General features: G+C 38.3%; 1 protein-coding gene across 6 annotated transcripts in view; it reads left to right on the top strand.

Annotated features, from left to right (window-relative positions):
- HSDL2 (hydroxysteroid dehydrogenase like 2) overlaps positions 1 to 18448 on the top strand; it is a 103108-nt gene extending 84660 nt beyond the window's left edge. For 5 of the 6 annotated variants that reach the window (XM_027105194.1, XM_027105199.1, XM_027105196.1 and 2 more), the window contains 3 exons: positions 1343 to 1492; positions 4984 to 5112; positions 17246 to 17852. In XM_027105194.1, the coding sequence (XP_026960995.1) occupies positions 1343 to 1492; positions 4984 to 5112; positions 17246 to 17358 (392 nt within the window). In that variant the 3' untranslated portion in view covers positions 17359 to 17852. Of the gene's footprint in view, positions 1 to 1342; positions 1493 to 4983; positions 5113 to 17245 lie in introns of all 6 variants that reach the window. The other variant, XM_027105195.1, reaches the window with a different exon arrangement.
- Positions 18449 to 20684: the final 2236 nt, after the last annotated feature.

The raw sequence follows: 20684 nt of genomic DNA, 5'->3' as shown, positions 1-20684 counted from the left end.
GAATTTTTAAACTGTCTTCAAAATACCATAATAATAATATATTCTTTGCTCCATTGGATCTTAAGTATTTCATCTTTAATATCTGCTGAACTTTGTGAGAAGAATTTTACTGTTTATTTGTGTCTGGAAACATCATAATGGAAGGTAGTTTATATTCAATAAATTTAGTATACTTTTGAATTGGTTATGTTATACTCTGGAGTATCTTTATGCTGTCAGTTAGATTTTATTTAATAGCCTTTGGTGAGTTATATTCTACAAGATGGCTGGGTATAATTTGAGCTGGGAGATAGGTGGAGAGTTAATCTTCAGCCTAGAGTACAGATTGTCCTTTGAGTTAGTTTAAATAACAAATTATTCTCAACTGTTTCTGGGGGCAGCCAAACTGCCCACAAATAATTCCAGGAGGATAAATAAAGACACAGAGGTTGGTATTGGGGGACAGCTTCATGCTATGGGATTCGAACAGTCCTATGCACTGCAGATCTCCCCTGGCTCATCATATGCTGAATGGTTATGGCCAATGGTTTAAGTGAATACAAATTTTAAAATGTTGCAACCTCTATTCCCCTGACCTTGCGTTTCTAGGTAGTGGGGCCTTCATGAGACTAATACGTGGTTTGACCTACCTCTTCATCTAGTGGGAGGGACCAGTCTGATTGAGATTGGGAGAAGAAACGAGTTTGTGTGGTTTACACCCTTTTGAGCCTTCTTTCTTTCAGAGTAGACTATCCTCAGTTTTCACATGATCTTTACTTACAGAGGCATTTCCATTCCTTAATGGGAGGAGGCAGGTTCAATCCAGGGATGAAAAGACTAGGTGAATATGTTTAATTTAGAGGTAAAGTTATTGAGAAGTTCACTTGGCTGTTGATTTAAGCTACAGTCGCCAATTCATCTCCACTCATTTACACAGTTGATATTCTGATCTCCATTTTTCTGACTCCACAGTCGTCTTTTCTCATTTGGTTTTGGAACTCAGGGACAATGATAAAGGAGTGATTAATTGTTACCACTAAAACTCTGATAGGTTGTTTAAATCTGTTAATTATAAACACTGTATAAATTAGTGGGTTTTTTAAAAAGCTAATCTGAGAGGTAGTCTTTTACTTGAAGAGTATAAACAAACCATTTACATTTATAATCGTAACTGACATATTTGGCTGTTATTCCATCAGTTTGATTTATGCTTTTATGCTTCAAGATGCCACTGAATGTATTTAAGGTCATTTTGGTTAAATGGGTCTAATTGGTAGCAAGTCTGTTTGCTAATTAATTAATTTTGTGTGTGACCTTACATTGCCTAGGCTTTAAAGGTACTTATATCGATAACATTTTATAGGTGCTCTTCCAGAATTGAAAGAAAAGGAGGCGCAGCCACCACCAAAACCACGTTCTGGAGCTGTGGAAGGGACATTTAGAATTGTTAAGGACTCTCTCAGTGATGATATTGTTAAAGCCACTCAAGCAATCTATCAGTTTGAACTCTCAGGTAAGGGTTACTTCTGGTAATCTGGAGCTTTTATGAAACAAAGTAGGATATTTCCCTTGGAAGTATATCAGCCTCCAGTAGTAATAACCTGGTATAGTTGGCTATATCCAGACCCTTACCCGAGAATGTAGACATTTAAGAATAGCAAATAACTACTGATTTGTATTTTTGTGTTTTCTTTTTGGTTTTTGTCCGTCTATTAAGTTCCTGATTTGTGGTTACCATGGGGTTCATATATGTTGATCCATAATTATGTCTATTTGTTTTAAACTGGTATTTCCACATATAGGTGATAGACCTGTTTTCTGCTTGGTTTTTTTTGTTTGTTTTTGTTTTTTTTGTGGTACACGGGCCTCTCACCGCTGCGGCCCCTCCCGCCGCGGAGCACAGGCTCGGACGCGCAGGTCCAGCGGCCACGGCCCACGGGCCCAGCCGCTCCGCGGGCATGTGGGATCCTCCCGGACCGGGGCACGAACCAGTGTCCCCCGCATCGGCAGGCAGACTCTCAACCACTGCGCCACCGGGGAAGCCCTCTACTTGTTTTTGTAGTTCTTCTCTGTTCTACCAATTTGTATTTTTAAGTTAATATCAGTGCATATGGACATATGTAAAATAAAATTCCCTTACAGATACTTCCAGTGGTAAATAACTCTATAGTGTATGTAATTGAGAGAAAATCCTATTTAGAAGGATATATGGATCATGACAGATAGTATAATACAGTCATTTATCAACCATGCGCACCTTGCCTGTTTATTTTTTTTGGCTGCACCACGGGCTTATGGTATCTTACTTCCCTGACAAGGGATTGAACTGGGGCCCACAGCAGTGAAAGTGCCGAGTCCTAAGCACTGGACTGCCAGGGAACTCCCTTGCCATTTTTTACCTTTGAGATTATTCAGGTCAGTCTGAATGCAGTCAGCTTTTAAAATCTCTCAGTATTTTTCTTCTCAGCATAGTATTAATGCATGTTGACAAGAGTTTTAAGAATTAGCTACCACAGTCCCATTGTATGCAAACTTTGACATTATCAGTTCTTTTATCCTTTGTCACCTCTATTTTATCTTAATCCATCTGCATCTTCCTGTTTTTACTTTTCTTAGAACTCATGGTCCATTGGTTCAATCACTCTTTTACCTGTATCCTAAACTTCCTGACCTTGTGCTTATGTCACCAACTGTCATAATCCTAGTCCTGGATAATCAAACTCTCTGGCTGCTCCACACTTGCATCCAGGCTGCTAAGTCTTGCTGGAGAAATGGCAGGGGGTGGGGGGTGGAATCACACCACCCAGTGAATCTGTACCAGTAAAAATTCATCACTCCTCCTCTCCAATGTCAGCATTCTGTGTTTCTGTGGTCAGCTTATTGCCTCATTTTCCACAGTGACTCTTTTAAACCTCTCAGTGTTCCTCAAGTCTCCCATCTCTCCCTTCACCACTTCCCTGCCAGTTTCAGCAGATAAGGTGACCTCCTCTTCCACAGAGATAAGAGGAGCCTACAGACAGGAATTGCTTCACCTTCCTGCCATCTGATAGCATACTGTTGTAGGCATTGACCTCTCTTCCTCTCCCAACAGGCAGAGCTCAACTCCTCATCCGTGCATCCTAAGCTTTAATGTCCATACTGATCACCGCTGGGCATGCTAAAAATGCAGAATCTGATTCAGTAGGTTTGAGGTAGGGTCTGAAGTTTGCTTTTCTGATGTGATGACGGTACTGCAGTTCATGGATCACACTTTGAGTAGCAAAGTTCTAGATCCCATTTCCTCTGGTCTCCTCAGGAAATGTGTGCTGTCTCTTCCACCTGTTCATCCTGAAGCCTCCTTCCCAGTGGTTTTTTAACATTCCCAAAGTCTATTCTATCTTTTAAAAAAAACCAACAGTAACAACCTTCCCAGTCACACCCCCCACCCCCCATCTTTCTTCTCCCTTTCAGAGCCAAACTTATTTTCATCTACAATTCACTCTGTTCTGGTGTCATTTTTCTCCATTCCACTGAATTTGCTCTCACCAAGGTCCTTGGTGGCTTCTGTGTCACCAGTGGGCATTTGTCATTCTTACCTTGTCACCACTTTGCAACATTTGATGCTGTTGACCTCTCTTTCCTTCTGGAAACGCTCCGTTGCTTTTTTCTGCGTCTGTAATCATGTCTTGTCAGTTTCCTGTGCTAGATGCTTCTCCATCCTTTCCTTAAATGTTGATATTCTTCAGGTCACTGTCTTAGCACTCTTTATACTCTACAGACTTTGTCTAGGAAAACCCCAACCCCTCACATAGCTTTAGTGACCATAGGGGCTGATTCCTTATGTATCTGTCTTCCTAGCCCAGTCAGACTTCAGTTGACATTTTCATTTGCTGTCACAAAGGTACCTCAATCTGAAAATGTCCGTAACAACTCACCATTCCCAATACCTGCCTTTGGCACTACTTGTTAAATCTGCTCTTCTTCAGTAGTCCTCTCAATAAAAAACACAGCAATATTTACCCAGCTTCCCAAGCCAGAAACTAGCAAAGCAGATCGTTCTTCTGCACCCTCCCTACCTTTTCCTCTTCATTCAGTCAGTTACCTAGTTTTGTGATATTGCTTTGAAGTTCTCTCTCAAATATGCGGACTTTTTTCCATTTCCACTGCTGCGATCCTGACCCAGGCATACATCCTCAAGCTCCTGAACAACCCCAGTACCTTCCTAAATTGTCCTCTGTATCCTCTTTATCCCTCTGCAATATCTTCTCTACACTGCTGTTAGGGTGATCTATTTAAAATACAAACCTAATGTCATTCTCCTTCCATGGCGTATGGATGAAATCAGCGAACCCTTTACATGGCTTACTGTGCTCTGCATCTGGACTGCCTAACAAGCTTATCTGAGGCCACCATCCACTCTCTTTGTACATTCCAGTCCTTCTGTTCCTTTTTTCAGGTCCTCATCAAGCAAATATTATTTATTTATTTATTTATTTGGCTGCACTGGGTCTTAGTTGAGGCATATGGTATCTTCGTTGCCGCGTGCAGAATCTTTAGTTGCAGCGTGTGGGATCCTTAGTTGTGAACTCTTAGTTGTGGCACGCGAACTCTTAGCTGTGGCACGTAAACTCTAGTTGCAGCATGTGGAATCTAGTTCCCTGACCAGGGATCAAACCTGGGCCCCCTGCGTTGGGAGCACAGAGTCTTAGCCACTGGACCACCAGGCAAGTCCCCCATCTAGCAAATTCTTACTTAACTTTTAAATCTCAGCTGGGCTTTCCTGACTCCACATCACCCTCCACTTCCTGTTTTGTAAGAACCATGTTATTGAAGAGTCTTCAGAGCCTAGCCAAGTGCCTGGCCCATAATAAGTACTTAATAAATACTGGCTGAATTTCTTAGAGGCCTGGGGATTTCAACCTGGGTAACGGCATTATATATGATTATTCTAATTGTACAGTTATTAAGTTTAAGAAAAACAGGGCTTCTTTAACATTTATTTCTGTATCTTTCTTTTCTGTGTAGGTGAAGATGGTGGAACATGGTTTCTTGATCTTAAAAGCAAGGGTGGCAATGTCGGACATGGAGAGCCCTCTGATCGGGCAGATGTGGTGATGAGTATGTCTACTGATGATTTTGTAAAAATGTTTTCAGGTGAGTTTTAACTTCACTTGTTTACTGATTGTTCAAGGAAAATTCTATTAGGTAGGCTTCATTTCTACTAGTTGGACTAAGATATCACTTCCAATAACACATTGGTTACCAGAGGTGCTGAACTTAGCTGCAGCTTGTTTATCAAGAGTAAGATCATGCTTCAATCTTGCCAACTATTGTAATAGGAAACTGCAGCCATCTCCCATGGCCCAGTGACCCTGCTTTCTGTGGAATCCATCACTAAGAAGAGGGTCTGCATAATTTTCTGCTCTGCCCATGTATCTCTAAATGTGCCAGAAAAATTTTAAGGGTAATTTTTTTCTATTTTCTACTCTTAAAACACTACTCTAGATAGTAAGTTAATTAACACATGTACTTATTAGAAGCAGCACTTTAAAATTTTTTTTTAATTAATTTATTTTTGGCTGCATTGGTTCTTCATTGCTGCGTGCAGGCTTTCTCTAGTTGCGGAGAGCAGGGGGCTACTCTTTGTTGCGGTGGGTGGGCTTCTTGTTGCAGTGGCTTCTCCTGTTGCAGAGCTTGGGCTCTAGGTGCGTGGGCTTCAGTATTCGTGGCACGCGGGCTCAGTAGTTGTGGCTCGTGGGCTATAGAGCACAGCCTCAGTAGTTGTGGCGCACAGGCTTAGTTGCTCCTCAGCATGTGGGATCTTCCCAGACCAGGGATCGAACCCATGTCCCCTGCATTGGCAAGCGGATTCTTAACCACTGCACCACCAGGGAAGTCCCAGAAGCAGCACTTTAAACAAAAGTATTGTAACATTTTAATCTGAAGATCCTAAAGATTTATTTAATGAGTTATAAATGTTATTTATTCTTTATTCTGTTTTAATCTTCATAAATTGAAGATCATAATGTATTCTGTGCCCTGTAAGTCTCACTTTCCATTTCTAACCCAGGATGCTAATGGCCTACATACTATCTGAGCCAGTTTGTATGTGATGTTACTAATGATTGAGGTTTCTTCAACTTCCCCCCACCTTTTTTTAAACGGTAGTGCTAAATATTCAAGATACAAAAATTAGAAAATATGCTTAGGAAAAAAGAAAATAAATAAAATTATTTTTTATTGTACTACTGAAAGATAACCATCAGTTGATTTTTGGTTTAAAGTCATATATATATTTTTATGAATGTATATAAATATATAAGTGTACTTATAAAAACAAGATTATAGCATTACTGCTGTTTGGTAACTTTTTTCACTTTGTACTTAGTACATTATAAGTACTTAGTACTTAAAAGTACTAGTGTACTTAAAAGTACATTAAAAGTATTTAGTACATTATAACGTCTTTTAATGATAATGAATAGTTATCGCTTTAATCATTTTTTAAAAATAAATATATTGATTGATTGATTTTTGGCTGACTTGGGTCTTTGTTGCTGCGTGCAGGCTTTCTCTAGTTGTGGCGAGCGGGGCCTACTCTTTGTGGCGGTGCACGGTCTTCTCATTGCAGTGGCTTCTCTTATTGCGGAGCACGAGCTCTAAGCATGCGGGCTTCAGTAGTTGTGGCTCGTGGGCTCTAGAGCACAGGCTCAGTAGTTGGCACACATGGGCTCTAGAGCACAGGCTCAGCAGTTGGGGCACACGGGCTTAGTTTCTCTGTGGCACATGGGATCTTCCTGGACTAGGGCACGAACCTGTGTCGCCTGCATTGGCAGGCGGATTCTAAACCACTGTGCCACCAGGGAAGTCCCTCTTTAATCATTTTAATAGTTTCTTTAGTGTTTGTTTAGTGTTTCAAAATCTCTTTCTCTATAGGGCTTAAACATAGTGCTTTGGATGCTAAATACACGTTTTGTAAATTTGAACCTTATAAATATGCAATATTTTGAACTTAAAGACCTTTAAAAATAAAAAAAAATTATTGTCAATTTCTAAACAGAAATAACAGTAATTATAGCTAATACGTATATGATTACTGTTGAGTTAAGCAATATTCCCAATAATGGTTTGAGATAAAAGATTTTCTCTACTTTATAAAAAGGGAGACTGAAGTATTGCTTAATTAAATAATTAACCCAGAGTCACTTGGTGGGTGAGTCAATGTTGGAGTTAGAATTCGAATCCAAGCTAACTCGCCAGCTCATGCACTTCTAAATTATGCTATTTTGCCCTCCAAAGGTGAAAGAATCAAGTTACCTCCTTAATTTACGTTTTATTTGTGTAGCATAAACTTGTAATGGGCTTTCCATTTATATCTTTCTGGATAGGCTCCTGGATAGGCTAGGGGAGGTCAGTGAGCTAAATGAGTGATTTAAAAATATATATATATATATTCTTATAAGGTTTATTTTATTTTATTTATTTATTTTGGCAACGCCAAGTGGCACGTGGGATCTTAGTTCCTCAACCAGGGATCGAACCCACACTTCTTGCAGTGGAAGCGCAGAGCCTTAACCACTGGACTGACAGGACAGTCCCTTATAAGGTTTATTTTATAGCAGCAGTTCGGATTGGGAGCAAAAAAACTTTGCTTCTGCTTCTTACGTCTTTTCATTCTTATTCTTTATCCCATCTACTGTCTTTTGAATGGGCGCAATTTAGACCTTATATCCTAAACATACTCTTTTAAGAAGCCATAGCCATTTCTGTGACCTAATCTATAGAGTGGATATGTTATAAATATAAAAAATTAAAGCAACTAGTGATCAACTATTCAAAATCTCTCTTTTTGGCTAGTAGAGGCCACTGTATAGTAAAGCATTATAATAGAAAGAAAATATATTGTACAAGATTACCTGATTAATATATTGGGAAGAGAAATATATACACACACACATACATATAAAATTGTTCTTACTAGTAGTTTGTTTAAAAGTTATTTTTTAGAACAGTTTTTTTAAGGTATAATTTACATACCATAAAATCTACCCATTATTAAGTATATATGATTTTTAGTAAATGTATAGGGTTGTACAACCATCACTTATAATCCAGTTTGAACCAGACAAAGATGTCACAAAAAAAAAAACTACAGGCCAATATCACTGATGAACATAGATGCAAAACTCCTCAACAAAATACTAGCAAACAAAATCCAACAGCACATTAAAAGGATCATACCATGATCAAGTGGGGTTTATTCCAGGAATGCAAGGATTCTTCAATATATGCAAATCAATCAGCGTGATACACCATATTAACAAATTGAAGGAGAAGAACCATATGATCATCTCAATAGATGCAGAGAAAGCTTTCGACACAATTCAACACCCATTTATGATAAAAAGCCTGCAGAAAGTAGGCATAGAGGGAACTTTCCTCAACATAATAAAGGCCATATATGACAAACCCACAGCCAACATCGTCCTCAATGGTGAAAAACTGAAACCATTTCCATTAAGATCAGGAACAAGACAAGGTTGCCCACTCTCACCACTGTTATTCAACGTAGTTTTGGAAGTATTAGCCACAGCAATCAGAGAAGAAAAAGAAATAAAAGGAATCCAGATCAGAAAAGAAAAAGTAAAGCTGTCACTGTTTGCAGATGACATGATACTCTATATAGAGAATCCTAAAGATGCTACCAGAAAACTACTAGAGCTAATCAATGAATTTGGTAAAGTAGCAGGATACAAAATTAATGCACAGAAATCTCTGGCATTCTTATACACTAATGATGAAAAATCTGAAAGTGAAATTAAGAAAACACTCCCATTTACCACTGCAACAAAAAGAATAAAATATCTAGGAATAAACCTACCTAAGAAGACAAAAGACGTGTATGCAGAAAATTATAAGACACTGATAAAAGGAATTAAAGATGATACAAATAGATGGAGAGATATGCCATGTTCTTGGATTGGAAGAATCAACATTGTGAAAATGACTCTACTACCCAAAGCAATCTACAGATTCAGTGCAATCCCTATCAAACTACCACTGGCATTTTTCACAGAACTAGAACAAAAAATTTCACAATTTGTATGGAAACACAAAAGACCCCGAATAGCCAAAGCAATCTTGAGAACGAAAAATGGAGCTGGAGGAATCTGGCTCCCTGACTTCAGACTATACTACAAAGCTACAGTAATCAAGACAGTATAGTACTGGCACAGAAACAGAAATATAGATCAACGGAACAGGATAGAAAGCCCAGAGATACACCCACACACATATGGTCACCTTATCTTTGATAAAGGAGGCAAGAATATACAGTGGAGAAAAGACAGCCTCTTCAATAAGTGGTGCTGGGAAAACTGGACAGGTACATGTAAAAGTATGAAATTAGAAAACTCCCTAACACCATATACAAAAATAAACTCAAAATGGATTAAAGACCTAAATGTAAGGCCAGACACTATCAAACTCTTAGAGGAAAACATAGGCAGAACACTCTATGACATAAATCACAGCAAGATCCTTTTTGACCCACCTCCTAGAGAAATGGAAATAAAAACAAAAATAAACAAATGGGACCTAATGAAACTTCAAAGCTTTTGCACAGCAAAGGAAACCATAAACAAGACCAAAAGACAACCCTCAGAATGGGAGAAAATATTTGCAAATAAAGTAACCGACAAAGGATTAATCTCCAAAATTTACAAGCAGCTCATGCAGCTCAATAACAAAAAAACAAACAACCCAATCCAAAAATGGGCAGAAGACCTAAATAGACATTTCTCCAAAGAAGATATACAGACTGCCAACAAACACATGAAAGAATGCTCAACATCATTAATCATTAGAGAAATGCAAATCAAAATTGCAGTGACACATCATCTCACACCAGTCAGAATGGCCGTCATCAAAAAATCTAGAAACAATAAATGCTGGAGAGGGTGTGGAGAAAAGGGAACACTCTTGCACTGCTGGTGGGAATGTGAATTGGTTCAGCCACTATGTAGAACAGTATGGAGGTTCCTTAAAAAGCTACAAATAGAACTACCATATGACCCAGCAATCCCACTACTGGGCATATACCCTGAGAAAACCAAAATTCAAAAAGAGTCATGTACCAAAATGTTCATTGCAGCTCTATTTACAATAGCCCGGAGATGGAAACAACCTAAGTGCCCATCATCGGATGAATGGATAAAGAAGATGTGGCACATATATACAATGGAATATTACTCAGCCATAAAAAGAAACGAAATTGAGCTATTTGTAATGAGGTGGATAGACCTAGAGTCTGTCATACAGAGTGAAGTAAGTCAGAAAAAAAAAGACAAATACCGTATGCTAACACATATATATGGAATTTAAGAAAAAAAAAATGTCATGAAGAACCTAGGGGTAAGGCAGGAATAAAGACGCAGACCTCCTAGAGAACGGATTTGAGGTTATGGGGAGGGGGAAGGGTGAGCTGTGACAGGGCGAGAGAGAGTCATGGGCATATACACACTAACAAACGTAGTAAGGTAGATAGCTAGTTGGAAGCAGCCGCATGGCACAGGGATATTGGCTTGGTGCTTTGTGACAGCCTGGAGGGGTGGGATAGGGAGGGTGGGAGGGAGGGAGACACAAGAGGGAAGAGATATGGGAACATATGTATATGTATGGCTGATTCACTTTGTTGTGGGGCGGAAACTAACACACCATTGTAAAGCAATTATACCCCAATAAAGATGTTAAAAAAAAAAAAAAAGGATTAATCTCCAAAATTTACAAGGAGCTCATACAGCTCAATAACAAAAAAACAAACAACCCAATCCAAAAATGGGCAGAAGACCTAAATAGACATTTCTCCAAAGAAGATATACAGATTGTCAACAAACACATGAAAGAATGCTCAACATCATTAATCATTAGAGAAATGCAAATCAAAACTACAATGAGATATCATCTCACACCGGTCAGAATGGCCATCATCAAAAAATCTAGAAACATTAAATGCTGGAGAGGGTATGGAGAAACGGGAACACTCTTGCACTGTTGGTGGGAGTGTAAATTGATACAGCCACTGTGGAAAACAGTATGGAGGTTCTTTAAAAAACTACAAATAGAACTACCATACAACCCAGCAATCCCACTACTGGGCATATACCCTGAGAAAACCATAATTCAAAAAGAGTCATGTACCAAAATATTCATTGCAGCTCTATTTACAATAGCCAGGACATGGAAGCAACCTAAGTGTCCATCAACAGATGAATGGATAAAGAAGATGTGGCACATATATACAATGGAATATTACTCAGCCATAAAAAGAAACAAAACTGAGTTATTTGTAGTTAGGTGGATGGACCTAGAGTCTGTCATACAGAGTGAAGTAAGTCAGAAAGAGAAAAACAAATACCGTATGCTAACACATTTATATGGAATCTAAGAAAAAAAAAAAGGTCATGAAGAACCTAGTGGTACTAGTGGTAAGATGGGAATAAAGACACAGACCTACTAGAGAATGGACTTGAGGATGTGGGGAGGGGGAAGGGTAAGCTGTGACAAAGTGAGAGAGTTGCATGGACACATATACACTACCAAACGTAAAATAGATAGCTAGTGGGAAGCAGCCGCATAGCACAGGGAGATCAGCTAGGTGGTTTGTGACCACCTAGAGGGGTGGGATAGGGAGGGTGGGAGGGAGGGAGACGCAAGAGGGAAGAGATATGGGAACATGTGTATATGTATAACTGATTCACTTTGTTATAAAGCAGAAACTAACACACCATTGTAAAGCAATTATACTCCAATAAAGATTTTAAAATAAGTAAATAAATAAGTAAATATAATCCAGTTTGAGAACATTTCTATCAGTCCCTCCAAAATTCTCTGTCCGTTTGCAGTCAATCCCCCTTTTTACTGCCCAGCCAGCCAGACACTAACTTGCCTTCTGTCTCTATAGATTTGCTGTTTCTGGACATTTCATATAAATGGGATTATAAAGTATATAGTCTTTCGTATTTGGCTTCTTTTACTTAGCATAAGGCTTTTGAGATTCATCCATCATGTTGTAGCATGTATCAGTAGTTCAGTTCCTTTTTATTGCTGAGTAGTATTCCGTTGTATTTATCCACTCACCAGCTGGTGGATATTTGGGTTGTTTCAAGTTTTGGGGTATTGTGAATAATGTTGCTGTGAATATTTTCATACACATATTTGTGTGGATATATATTTTCATTTCTGTTGGGTAGATTTCTAAGAGTGCAATTGCTGGGTTATGTGGTAAGTTGATATGTAACTTTTTAATAAACCACCAAGCTTTGCTAAAGTGGCTGCACTAATTTTATATTCTTGTCAGCATTGTATAAAGGTTCAGGTTTCTCCAAATCCTCACCAGCACTTACTAGTGCCTTTTATTTTTTTACAGTGTTATTGAGGTATAATTGATAAATAAAAACTGTATATATTTAAGGTGTATAACATGATGACTTGGTATTTGTATACATTAGGAAATTACTATACTCAAGCTAACACATCCATCACCTTGCATGGTTACCTTTTTTTTGTTGTCATGAGAACACTTAAGATTTACTCTCAGCAGATTTCAAGTATGCAGTACAGTATTATTAACTATAGTCACCGTGCTGAACATTAGATCCCTAGAACTTATTCACCTTGTAACTGGAAGTTTGTACCCTGAGACCAACATCACACCATTCTACTCTCTGCCCCTGTGGGTTTGACTTATTTAGGTTCCACATATAAGTGAGATCATACAGTTTTTGTCTTCTTGTGTCTTGCTTATTTCATGCAGCATAACGTCCTCGAGGTTTATGCATTATGTCACAAATGGCAGTGTCTTTGTTATCATAGCCATTCTAGCGGGTGTGTGGTGGTATCTCGTGCTTTGAATTTTCATTTTCTTAATGATTAATAATATCGGGCATCTTTCCATGTGCTTAATAGCTGTTTATATTTGATGAACTGTCTATTCAAATGTTTTGCTCGTTTTTATTTTATCTTTTTGGCTGCGTTGGGTCTTTGTTGCTGTGCACGGGCTTTCTCTAGTTGTGGCAATCAGGGGCTACTCTTTGTTGTGGTGTGCGGGCTCCTCATTGCGGTGGCTTCTCTTGTTGCGGAGCACGGGCTCTTGGCACACGGGCTTCAGTAGTTGTGGCACGCATGCTCAGTAGTTGTGGCGCATGGGCTTAGTTGCTCCTCGGCATGTGGGATCTTCCCAGACCAGGGCTCGAACCCATGTCCCCTGCATTGTCAGGTGGATTCTTAATCACTGCGCCACCAAAGAATCCCTTTGCTCATTTTTTTTTTTTTTTTTTTTTTTTTGCGGTACACGAGCCTCTCACCGCTGTGGCCTCTCCCGTTGCGGCCTCTCCCGTCGCAGAGCACAGGCTCCGGACGCGCAGGCCCAGCGGCCATGGCTCACGAGCCTAGCTGCTCCGCAGCATGTGGGATCCTCCCGGACCGGGGCATGAACCAGTGTCCCCTGCATCGGCAGGCGGACTCTCAACCACTGTGCCACCAGGGAAGCCCGCTTTGCTCATTTTTTAATTGACTTGTCTCTTTATTATTAAGTTGTAGGAGTTCTTTATAAACTTCAGATGCATGTGACTTGAAAATATTTTCTCTCAATCTGTGACTTATCTTTTCATTTTCTTAGTGGTATCTTTTGAGTTACAAAAATTTTGGTTTTGATAGTCTAATGTGTCATTTTTTTCTTTTATGGTTCATGCTTTTTTCCCCTAAGTATTTCATTCTTTTTTAATGCTACTCTAAATGAAATTATTGTGTTAATTTTTTTTAAATTATTTGTTGCTAGTATACATAAATACATTTGACTTTTGTGTAAATTTTATATCCTATGAATTAACCAGTGAAGCTATTTGGGCCTGGGATTTTTTTGTGGGAAAATTTTTAATTACCAATTTGACTTATTGTTCTATGTCAGTAGCTTTTTTTATTTTTTTACTTATTGATATATAATTCACATACCATATAATTCATCCATTTAAAGTAAACAATTGACTTTTTTTTAGCATATTCACAGATGTTCGCAACCATCACCACAGCTGATTTTAGAACATTTGCATCACCTCAAAAAGAGAAACCCAGTACGCATTAACTGTTAATCCCATATCCCCCATCTCCTGCCCCTAGCCCTAAGCAACCACTAATCTACTTCCTGTGTCTGTAGATTTCCCTATTCTGGACTTTCATATGAACAGAATCATATATATGGAATTTTTTTGTGTGACTGGCTTCTTTGCAGTGTGTTTCTTCTTTTAGCTTGTTTTCAGGTTTCATTCTGGATGTAGCGTGTATCAGTATTTAATTCTGTTCTTTAAAAATGGAGATGAAATTCACATAACATACAATTAACCGTGTAAAGTGTACAGTTCAGTGGTGTTTAACTTACTGCATTCACAGTGCTATGCAACTACCACTTCTCTTTAGTTTCCAAACTTTTTCATCACCCCAGAAGAACACCGTATACCATTTAAGTAACATCCCATTCCAGCCTCCCCCCTCCCATGGGACCTGCTAATATGCTTTCTCTCTCTGGGGATTTGTCTATTCTGGATAGTTTATGTAAATGGAATCATTCAGTATGTGACCTTTTGTGTGTGGCTCTTGTCACTCAGCATAATGTTTTCAAGGTTCATCTAAGTTGTAGCATGTGTCAGTACTTCATTTCTTTCTATGACTATCTGTTGAAAGATATTTTGTTTGGCTGTTATAAACAATGCTGCTATAAACATTTGTGTCCAAGTTTCTGTGTAGATTTATGTTTTCATTTCTCTTTATTGCTGGGTCATATGGTAATTCTATGTTTAACTCTTTGAAGAACTGCGAAAATGTTTTCCATTGCACCTGAACATTTACATTCCTACCAGCAACGTATGAGGGTTTCTATTTATCTGTATCCTTGCCCTCACCAACACTTGTTTTTGTTTTTTGTTTTTTAACAATAGCAGTCCTAGTGAGTATGAGGTAATATCTCATTGTGGTTTTGATTTGCATTTCCCTAATGACAAATGCTGTTCAACTTTTTTTTCATGTGCTTATTGGTCATATGTGTATATTCCTTGAAGAAATGTCTATTCAGGTCCTTTTCCCATTGTAACTGGATTTTTTTATCTGTTTAATTTAATTTTTTTTTTGAGTTTTAAGAATTCATTCTCCCTGTGTCAGATTACCTGTCAGTGTACTTTTTTTTGGAGCTCTTTGTCTTCTTATTACAATCCAAACAGATAACTCATGGGGAATTCCCTGATCGTCCAGTGGTTAGGACTCCGCGCTTCCAGTGCTGGGGCCCTGGGTTCAATCCCTGGTCAGGGATCCTGCAAGGTGTGTGGTATGGCCAAAAAAAAGAAAAGAAAAGCAAAGAAAAAGAAATGGGTTCTAAACAGATAGCTCATTAAGTCTGCTACACAGCTGTGATCCTAGAAATTTCTGTAACTCTCTCCTGCATTGAATCTCCTGTTTCCTGTATCTCTTTCTTTTTCCTGGTTTACATCCTCATTTTGGTGGCACCCATCCTCCAGTAGCTTCATTAGAAAGGATACATAAGAGGCAATTTTCGTGAGTATCTAAAACTACCTGTATTATCCCAGCACATTGATTATTTGTCTGGGTAGAGATTTCTGTGTTGCAATTCATTTTCCCTCAGAAAATGAAGTCATTGCTCCATCTTCTAAGATTACCATGGAGGATTTGATACTATTCTTAATCTTTTGTATCCACCACTCCCCTTTCTGAAAGTTTTGGAATCAAAATGATCTCTTTCTCTGTAGTGTTCTGAAATTTCACAATGATACAAGGCTTTTTTTCATTCATCTTCCTGAATACCTCTTTGGGAATGTATCTTATATTGTTTCTTTGATAGCTATCTCAGTTTTCTCAGTTCCCACTTTCTGAAGAAAACATTATATCTCTGATTTAATCATGTTATATTTAGGGCATTATTCTTTCCTTTAACAAAATATATATGTATATATAGTAAGGAAAACTTTATTTCAAAAGATTATTGTGGTGGGGGGGTGCTGGTTCATAGAGAGAGGCTTTTGTAATAGCGGGAGGGGGAATTTTGCAATAGAGAGACTGCTGTGACCAGAAGATTGCAAGTGTCTCCTTTCTATTACATTCTAATATTGTGGATATGTCAAAATCTTAATTTCCAAGAGTTCACTCATGTTTTCTCAGCTTCTTTTTTCTTCTCTTACTGCCCCCTTCTTCCTCCTCACTCTACCCCATTCCATTCCCCTTCACCTGCTTCTCCCACTTCCTCTCTTTTCAATACCCATTTCCTGTGCTTCTCCTCCTCACCCCTTTTCTTCCAGCATCCTGTTGTTGACACATTGTCACAGCTTGTCTTATCAATGAGGACATGAATTACAGAATTTTTAATTTGTTCATTTATTTCGTTTCTGTTTCTTCTATGCCTGCAGTCTCTGTTTCCCCCAAATTGCTTTGATTTGTTTTTGGTTTTGGGGTGATTTTTTTTTTCCTGGTCTCCATTTGCTGCCCATTCATCTTTAACAAGCAAGGCTATGTAAAGCTGATTGGAGGCTGTGTATGCATGAGTGGGGCTGTGGACTGGTGGGTTTCACTGTAGAGTGAGAGAGCAAGGAGCCAGTTTTTTAGCTGAAGCCTAACAGTGAAAAGATTGGGAAATGAGAGTAGCAAATAAAAACAAAGTTCCCTCCTTTCATGGCACTCCTATTTATTATATGTTGTTATTAGCTACAATTCTGTTTTAATGCCCACCATTTTACATGCTGGCATTCCTGTGGTTAAAATACTGCTAAGATGTACTTCTGTGTCCATACACTATACTTTTAATGTCATTTCTTAAGAAAATTATATGCATTTATACCATTTGATTTTTTGACTCTAAACTTGAAATATTAAGAGTTTAATGAACTATAATAGATTGGAAAATAACTAAAATAGATAGTATTTGTTTACTACAGTTCATTTGAGGGCCATCTATTCTTTAGTGTACTGTACATGTCACCTCTTCCGCTTTTTGGTATAATCTTTTGTTGATTGTTGCTTTTATATTATCTCTCATATTACAAGATATTGTTAAAATCTAAATCTAGGAATTGGGATTCCCAAGATACTGATAAAAAGATGCTATAAAAGAAATTTCTGTGTTTCAGAGGTTTATAGAACTCAGAGATTCTTTTTATAAGCATGTTCTTGAAGCGGTACATCCCTAAGGGCACTAATGACTGATTTTTCCTCTCTCATTTTCTCTTTTTAGGGAAACTAAAACCAACAATAGCATTCATGTCAGGAAGATTGAAGATTAAAGGAAACATGGCCCTAGCAATCAAATTGGAGAAGCTAATGAATCAGATGAATGCCAGACTGTGAAGAGAAAAAAAATGTTGACCGCTAAGCTCAAAAAGTAAAAGGGTTCAATAGTTAAAACTGAATGTTTGTTTTCATCCCTATTATAAGGATATACATGTTTGTTCTGGAAAAAATAGAATTTCTGTATCTATAAGACTTGAAATTGTAATTAAAACAGCTAGCCAACCAAACATAAGCATCATTAAGTAGAATTCTAAGATATTCTATTTTTCTTATTTTGTGAGTTTTGCCCTCTGAGTCCTGTATCTCATACACCATCATCTTCTGGGAAAAGTATTATTAGTAATCAATTGGGGTCAAGCAGCAACATTACTTTTTTCATATCTTTTTCCCACGTAAAATGAGACTAGTCTGTTTTAAACTTTTCAGTTTAGGATTGTATACTAATGATATTTTAGAGTTTTATAAACTTGTTTTAAAGAAAATCTTCTATATTACATTTTCATAGAAATCACATAATAAACTACTTAATAAATACTATTTGTGAAGACAAATTAAACAAAAAGTATATTTTGTTAACTACCTTTCTAAGTGTAAGGTATTTTACCTATAGGAAAATATTATTGATGTAATTCAACTAACTGCAGTATATATATCCTATTTTAAAGTATGTAAAAATATCCTAAGATAATTCCTCCCCAGAAGTGTGCACTTGGTCACAGTGTTTCGAAATGAGAACATTAGAATAGATGGTTGTTATGGGCTGAATGGTATGCCCCCTTCATATGTTGAAGTCCTAACCCCAAGAATCTCAGAATTGATTGTATTTGGAGATAAGATCTTTAAAGAGGTGAGTAAAACCCAGGCTTTTAGGGTAGGGTGGGCCATAATCCAGTCTGACTGGTGTCCTTATAAGAGGAAATTTGGACACAAAAGAGAGTCCAAGGAGGCACACACAGAGGAATGACCATGTGAGGACCAGCAAGAAGGCAGTCATTTGCAAGCCAAGGAAAGAGGCCTCAGAAGAAACCAAACCTACTGACACCCTGATCTCAGACTAGTCTCTAGAATTGTAAGAAATTTCTGTTGCTTTAGCCACTCAGTCTGTGGTATTTTGTTATTGTAGTCCTAGTAAACTAATGCAATAGTTTGTTTGTATTTCTGTTACGAACACAAGTTCCTATGCAGTACACACAGTGAGGCCAAACTGAAACATTGGAGTTTGTAGCAGAGAAAGGTTTATTACAGGGCCAAGCAGGGAGAATGGGTGGATTGTGCTCAAAAACCCAAACTCCCCAATGGTTTTCAGGGAGAAGTTTTTATAGGCAGAATTTGGGGTGAGCGCTGTGTGACTGTCTCCTGATTGGTTGGTGGTGAGGTAACAGAGAGGTGTTTCAGAAATCTTGTGCTCAGCCTGAAGTTACCATCCTCCACCTGGGTGGGGGCGTTAGTTCTTACAGAAGAATGCAAAGATATTGTTATATATATTCCTTGAGGAGGAACCAGGACCCTGCCCCAAGGCTGCACTATTGTTTCTTGACTGCTCCTCCCCTGTTTCTGCATTCCCTCCCTTCCCTGATTAGCAACTGTTTGAATCTGCCCTTTGTAACTCAGTGAAGGTCAAGGAGGCTGAATGAAGCCTATTTCCTACAAACAAGAAATAGGGGATACAGAAAGGCTTTGTACCTAGGATGGCCCCACAGGGTCCTTCTCTGTTTCATTTCTTTTTTTGAAAAAGTTAAACTTATTTTTTTTAAGCTCCTATCTTTCCTTTTAATCAGTTAAAAATACTTGTTCAGTGTAATTCTTTCACTTCTCACCTTCCACTCACTTTAATATTATTGTGCTGTTAAGCAACTTAGCTAATTCTGACATTTTGTAGAATCATAACATTAGGAGCACTTAATCTGTATTTTACAAATCAGGAAACAGAGGATCAGAGATAGGAAAGGACTAGCCCAAGGTCAAAATTAACAAGCCCTTTCCAACAACCTCCCAGTACATTGGCCTTGGATAGAACTTGAAGACCCCACTTCCCCCTCCTTGAAGCCCAGATAGATTGACTTTGATATGGCAGGCTCACAACTCCCTTGGCATCTCCTGTTCATTTCCAGCCACATTAGGATCCCTGTCAGATGTTGCCAGCAGACTCCTTTTCTACTGAAATTTTCTAAAAACTTTTCTTCTTTCTCTGCATTTTCCACATGGCTTCAAAGCTTTGGGAAAATAAAAACTAGAAAATATTGTGAGGCAGGAATTCTGGAGTTTGGTTACTAAAACATGAACTTGCTAATTAAAAGGCCTTAGGATATCAGAAGAAAATCTTTCCACAGGGCCCTGGTTTTCATATCAGTAATTGAGGGAGTTGGATGAGGTCCTCTGCAGCCTGTTTTCGCTTATTATCACTAAGAAGTAGTGAGCAGTCTGTACTATTTTATCAGAAATAAAGGTACCACAGCTACATTGCTAAAGCTTTCTCTCTTGCCACATCCCCCAGCTGCCTTAATGAATTCATGTGTTCCCTTCTCTTGGATCTTGCCCATTAACTGCACTGAGGTTGTAGAGTCTCCTAGAAGTTTTGAATGGCCATTTTGTGTGTGGTTCAGTATCCATTCGACCCCTGTTTCTGAAATAGAATGGTATGGAGGGAAACCATGCCATTTGGCTTTTTAGTGTTTGATGAAGTTATTCAGACATTTTAAAGATGGTTTGTTGCTAGTAATCCTATATTTTAACAAATCCTCTTAAATAGTGCCTTTTTTTTCTTTTTTCTTTTTTTGGCTGTGCCACACGGCTTGTGGGATCTTAGTTCCCCGAGCAGGGATCGAACCTGGCCCCAACAGTGAATGTGCCAAGTCCTAACCACTGGACCACCAGGGAATTCCCTTAAATAGTGCCTCTTAAATAATCCTCTTAAGTAGAAGAAAAGAAGTCTTTTTCCTCTACCTATCTTAAGTTTTCAGTTGGGGTCCTGTAAATTAGACTAAGAAAAGATAGATTAGCAAGAGAAAAACAAATAGAAGTATTAACATATGCATTGCACATAAACATGGAAGCATTCAGACATGAGTAACTCAAAGATGTGGTTAGAACTTGAGCTTATACAACAATGAACAATAAATTTTTTTGTGAAGGAACAAGACAAAGAGGACTTTCAGTTTCTAGGATAGGAAACTGTAGGAAGGAAAATATACGTACAGTAAGAGTGAGTTTTGTAAGAAACTGCCAAATAGAAAAAAAACTGTCAAAAAAAAAAAAAGCTGCCAAATAGTCTTCCAAAGTGGCTGTACCATTTTGCATTCCCACCAGCAGCATGTTCCTGTTGCTCCACATCCTTGTCAGCACTTGGTATTGCCAGGTTTTTGGATTTTAGTCATTCTAACAGG

The sequence above is a fragment of the Aethalodelphis obliquidens genome, unplaced genomic scaffold, assembly GCF_003676395.1.
Source record: "Aethalodelphis obliquidens isolate GAN/ISIS:26980383/991018 unplaced genomic scaffold, ASM367639v1 scaffold7, whole genome shotgun sequence".
Lineage (NCBI taxonomy): Eukaryota > Metazoa > Chordata > Mammalia > Artiodactyla > Delphinidae > Aethalodelphis > Aethalodelphis obliquidens.
This window is presented reverse-complemented; position numbering and strand designations above follow the sequence as displayed.